Below are 6,000 nucleotides of genomic sequence, written 5' to 3'. Positions count from 1 at the left end.
ATTCATCACTATTAACGATCAAATCATTTTTATCCGTCAAGATCTTTTCTATTTCTTAAATTTTGTGTCAGATCGGAGACATCAACTTATTTTAATTTTTTTATAGGATAAAGGGAAACCCAATTGATGGCTGTTACCTTTAAGCTACACTACAAGGAACTTAAATTCCATAGTGGGATACAAAAGAGAAGCTTTTTAGAAAGATAAAAAAAGGTTAAAAAATAAATAAATAAAAATCTTTTAGATAAACAAAAAAAAATTAAAAAAATCAACATCCATCACAGTAATAAATCCACTCACAGTAGAATAAGTTGAAATTTTGGAGACAACATTTTTTGTGGATGATATAAAAGAGAAGTGGAAGATGTAGACATTGATTCTTTAGCCTTTTTGCATAAGAAAAACATTACATGTCAAATCAATAGTCATTGTTTTTGTATAGACTACCTTATTTGGTTTTAATTTAGGATTGTTTAGACTTTTTGAAAAAAGTAGTTAGCACCAAAACTTGTAAAAGACTCAATTCAATAAATGCAAGAAAAAAAAACTACAATTATTGGAATAATGTTTTGCTTAGTATTTTCTTTTTATCTCTAGCAGAGATATCGAATAACTCTATTATCAGACTTCAATATATGAGGGGAAAAAATCGAATAAGTGATGTTTGTTCAAGTGATTGAGCACCTCCATCATCAATCGATGAATTGAAGATTGAATCAAACTGGAGTTAAAGTGAAAACATTATTAATTCTCTTCGAAAATAATTCATATTTAACAATCTACAATCTATTTATAATAATAGTAGTTCCTATCGTATTAGTGTAAACACCAAGTGCGAATAAATCATAATTGCAATTACATGAACTCCAACTAGCAATATCTTGATGGTGAGAGTAGGAAAGAAGATCAATATTATGGCTCATAGCTAGAAAAATGCAAAGAAAATGAACAAACATCTTTATATATATTTTTTTTTTTGAAACTTAACAAACATCTTTATATATATATTCCTCAAACACAACATACAAAGTAAGTTGACAACATCATAATATTCTGAAAATTACAATTCCACAAGTTACAATTCTCAGGCACCAAGAGAGCTAACTTCACCTAAGAAAACACGTTAAATCGGGCTTTAGAATCGAGAAGATCAAGCCAACGACAACCTTGCAGACGATGACCTGAAGGTTTGAACGCTTGTATCACCACAAGAGTGAAGTAAGTCTACATATAACTAAACATCATTCTATTCACTACAAAGAAACGAAGAAGAAAAAAAACACGAGTGACATATGTCAAGCTTTTGTTATGTATAGCTGAAGTTAACTTAATCTATGAACAGTTAGGATGGATGAAGTTCGTTATCTCGTCCATGAGGCAAGGAAAATGATCGTTGTTTGGCAAGAAATAGAAACCGATTGTTGCCTGTTTTAGATACAAGAGATTTACCTCATGCCCCGAATTCTTCAAACCATCGACATATGCCAATTGCCAATCCTGACTAAGATCCAAACCAGCCACCACGACTAGACTCTTTGGAAACTTTAGTCCTTTGAGGCTTCTACTCCTCGAGCCAAATATGTTACATGCCGGATGATCTCTATCTTCCCCTTCGGGTAGATATGCCCTCCAGTACCAATCCCTGTCTTGTACGGTAACAAAGTATTTCCCGTCCAATCTCTTCTCAGATTCTGTCCTGTTTTGCCCACCAAACATTGGATGAAGATGTATATTACCTAATACTTCGACACCTGCTTCAGCAGCCATTACCGCAACGTGGTGAGCAATATTACCACCCGAACTATCACCAGCCATATAGACATGGACTTTCGAGTCCTTCCCACTTTGAAGCCATGTCCTTGATTTTACCCATTTTAGAGCAGCCCATCCGTCATCGTACGCACACGGATATCGATGTTCTGGAGATCGTCTATAGTTCACAGAAACAACAACAGCCTTGCAAATCTTAACAAGGCGGCGGCAAAATGTATCATAAATAGCACTATTGGCTGAGGAATGAGTAAAACTTCCGCCGTGGAAATAAATTATAACAGGAACAATTTCCGTGGTGCTCAAAGGTTTCTCTAGCTCTATTTTACCCCAATCAGCCTCATTTTCAGGAGCAGGTCGATATATTCGATTAAGAAGACTCGTCACACGATCAAATACGTCAAAAGAATAAACACCATCGACCGGAATCGAGTTTGTAGGGACCTTCCGGTCTATAAACTCAGCTAAATCACGATCAAACGTGCCATCAGGACGACGAAGCATGTTGTAAGAAAGCTTGAAATTGGATATAAGGATCCATGTATTAAGTGGAACCACCCTCTGCCAAAAGAGATATAATGCATAGTTATTACAAAAAGATCTACCGATAGAATGAACTATAATAGACATCTCCTCATGACACTAAAATCAGATTGATGATAGCCAAATGATTTTTATGATTTCACAAAGGAGGTTAAATCAGTATAAACATGGCAAAAGAAACACATGTATGACTAAGCACACACATTCACAGAGCTCATATCATAAATTTAGTACCCCTCCGTTCACTTTTACTTGTCACGTTTGGCTTCTCGAGAGTGAAACTGCATGGACTTTAAGATTTATTTTTTCATCATATTAATAAGAGAAGGATTACTTGTAGTATTTTTCATATAGTTTTCGACATCAAAATTTTAAATCTACAGTATCAAATTAATCTGATTCACTTTAGCTTCGAAGATTAGTCAATTGACTCTCGTGAAGCGAAACTTGACAAGTAAAAGTGAACAGAGAGAGTAGTGAACTCAGGGTCTGGTTTCACAAAAAACTTCTCTCACACATAAGTAATCCCTATAACAGATTATGAATCAGATTTTGGGTTTACCAAAAACTCAGTTTTTCTTACATACCTAAAGTCAAACCTCTATATCAGATTTTGAGCCTAAGCTAAGAATCAAACAAAGCATGACAAATCACATACATATATAAGTAGACCTCAAATCCTAAAATCAATAGTAAAGATTCAGCCTTTGTCCCAAATCAAACTTTGGTTTCTCAAAGAAAATAACTCCTACACAGAAAGTCAAACTCTCTAAATCATAGTATTGAATTCTCAAGAAACTGATGTTTTTCTTTGAACACCTAAAAGTCAAACCCCTATATATGATTATGGCAAATCATATGCATAAACAGAGGTCAAATCCAGAAACTAATGGTAAAAGATTCAATCTTTACTCTAAGAAAAACTCAAATCTTTCTAAGACACCTAAAGTCAATCCCCAACAAATAGATTAACAAGCAAAATGATCCCTTCATTAGCAAAAGACTGACAAAGTTCACTACAGAGATTAATGAGAACACAAATTGATAAAAAGGGCATTAATTTAATTAGTGAGAGCCATGACTATTACTCAAAAAAGAAGAAAAAAATCAAATCTTGAAAAAGCAAAATGTGATCCCTTTTTCCTTGGTGGTAGGGAAGGGGAAAATAAGGTGGGGATTGAACATGGAAGTAAAAGTTACATAACCAACCAACTAAGCTACTAAAATTTCTCGCAAAATGATCTCATGATTAGCCAAAAAAACCAACTAATTAATACCACTTACAAAGTTCACAATAGATTAAGGAGAACACAAATGAACAAAAAGGGTACTTTAAATTCATTAAGCATTAATTTCATTACCCCCAGCCATAACTATTACTCAAGCAAACCAAGAAGGGTGCAAAAAAAATCAAATCTTGAAAAAGATCAGTCTTTTATCACTCATAATTTGCTGAGAAACTTAACTACTAACACAAATAGAAAAAAAGGGGTTACCTTAGATTCATTAGCATTAATTTCATTACTCCCAGCCATAACTATTCCTCAAGCAAAACAAAAAGGGGCCAAAAAAAAAATCAAATCTTGAAAAAGATGAGTTTTTTATCTGTCATAATTTGCTGAAAACTGACCCAGAGGAGTCAGTTTGACCGTTAATTAGACAAAAGGGTATATGTAAATAATATTTATATACTGATTTATTGATTCCTAGTTTTTGGGTTTCAATCAGAAAAGAAGAAAAGACAGTTTCTGAAACAAGAACAGAGAAAAAAAAAATAAGACAAAAGAGGGTATAGAGAAGAAGAAGATGAAGAGGAAAAAATATAGAAAGAAAGTAAAATTTAAAGCTTAAAATAGAGATAGAGATAGAGATGGATGAAAAGAGAAGAAAAAGACAAATGAAAAGATGAAGAGAGAGAGAGAAAAGGGGTCAAGCACAAAGGGACGAAAATGGTGGAAGAAAAAAATGAAAGAGACGACAAAAGCAGGCGGCCGAAATAAACTGTTCAATGGGACCCAACTTTTTTTTTTCCGAGATCAATTTACGGCTTACGCTCACCTAGACTAACTTTACAAACTTATCATATTTCCGGGATCAACTTACGCTCACTTCGATTAACTTTACGAACTTATCATATTCTTATCAGCAAATATTATGTACTAACTATTTATAACAACACTAGAATAGATATGAAGAAATCACCTAATAATATTATTTCTGATGAAAATTCTCTTTTATATATTTATGAATATTTTATAAGAAAGTACCAAAAATAATTTTAATTTTTTTTCTATGATCATACATTTTTATAAATGATACAATTTATAACAACGTTTTATAATAATAAAAAAGAATTAAATCAAATTTTCATATTAAGTTAAATTTATGTTCTCTACAATATTTCTTCGCTAAAATAATTATTTTATCTACTATAAATTATTTATCTTATTTTTGTTTTAGTTATTTATAAAATAAAATTAAAGATCATTTTAGTAGATTTTATGTATTCTCAATTTAAGCTATAATTTTTTAAAAATTATATTAAATTAAATAAATAAAATAAAAGCAAAAAAATAATAAATATTCGAACAAACAACATCGTTATATTAAATTTATGTATACTAGTAGCTTGTTGGTGGTGTAGATTATTAATCTAAAATGTTTTATTCTTTTCCTCTTTTTTTCTTCAAAAATCTGTCCTTTTTAATCTAAAAAAAAGTTGATAAAGCTTAACCCTGGCCCTTCCTTTTTTCATGACAAAAAAAAAGGCTAATATAGACCTTACTTTAGGGATCTTAATATTCTTATTGATTGGAGAATTTCTTTTATCTATCTAATCGTAATTATTAATAGTAGCTATTATTAGTACATTACAAGCATATATGATTAATAAAATGAGCTTTTGTCTAATATTAGTACTCCTATATTTAATAATAAAATTTATTATAAATATATTATTTAAGCGAAAGTTATTAAATTCGACGAATTTGTATTCTTCGTATCGAGTAAACGAAAGTACAAATTTGAATTAATAAAGTTCCAAAGTAGATATTTTGACGATTCAAATTTATAACTTATAAATTACACGAACATAATTTTATCGTTCCTTTAAACCTCGACTTTGATACCAAACAATTAGGGAACGTGTATGTATATATGATGTAAGTTTGATTAATTACCGTATATGTGCACAAAAATGGTTCAATATAGAAAGAAATCAGATGATGATGATTAAGTAGGACCATTAATGAAGTGGATACAAACTCAAAATATATGGTCTAAATTATAATAGAGGAAAAAAATATTTGATAATTTATTCTATTTTAATTTTAATAAGTAGAGTAATTTGAGTAATGTGTGAGGGTATATATATAGAGAGAATAGTTAAGATAAGTATAAGTTGATTTTGAATATTTTTTATTTCTCGTGTTTTTCGAGTGAGAAATTTTTTTATTTATTTTTTACGTGATACATTTTTATATTTAATTTATTCAAGGAAACAATTTAGTGATAATGAATGCAAATTTTAGAAGTAATGATTTAAATTACGGAAGAGACAAAAATATTCGATAGTATTTTTTTTTATTTGTGTAGATTTTGATAGACAAAGTTATTCAGTATGTGTTTGATGTGAAATAACAAATATCTCATAGAATATTAGAATAGTTAAGAATTAAGATATACATA

The 6,000-nt window shown here is 30.4% G+C and overlaps 1 protein-coding gene across 1 annotated transcript; it reads right to left on the bottom strand.

Moving 5' to 3' along the window:
* Positions 1-1,034: 1,034 nt before the first annotated feature.
* LOC125812898 (gibberellin receptor GID1B-like) lies at positions 1,035-4,182 on the bottom strand. Its single transcript, XM_049492363.1, has 2 exons — positions 3,810-4,182; positions 1,035-2,331 (listed from the first exon to the last, which is right to left on the bottom strand). The coding sequence occupies exons 1-2, from the start codon at positions 3,846-3,848 to the stop codon at positions 1,333-1,335; spliced, it is 1,038 nt and encodes a 345-aa protein (XP_049348320.1). The 5' UTR covers positions 3,849-4,182; the 3' UTR covers positions 1,035-1,332.
* Positions 4,183-6,000: the final 1,818 nt, after the last annotated feature.

The sequence above is a fragment of the Solanum verrucosum genome, unplaced genomic scaffold, assembly GCF_900185275.1.
Source record: "Solanum verrucosum unplaced genomic scaffold, falcon-dt-bn FXZP01000144.1, whole genome shotgun sequence".
Taxonomy (NCBI): domain Eukaryota; kingdom Viridiplantae; phylum Streptophyta; class Magnoliopsida; order Solanales; family Solanaceae; genus Solanum; species Solanum verrucosum.
Note: the sequence above shows the minus strand (reverse complement) of the source record. Positions and strands in the feature narration are given on the sequence as shown.

What these genes read in the sequence shown, in the direction of transcription:
- LOC125812898 (XM_049492363.1), bottom strand. Translation starts at nt 3,848, where the DNA reads ATGGCTGGGAGTAATGAAATTAATGCTAATGAATCTAAG. An exon ending in TTAATGCTAATGAATCTAAG is followed by an intron (nt 2,332 to 3,809) that starts GTAACCCCTTTT and finishes CTCTTTTGGCAG; the next exon opens with AGGGTGGTTCCACTTAATAC.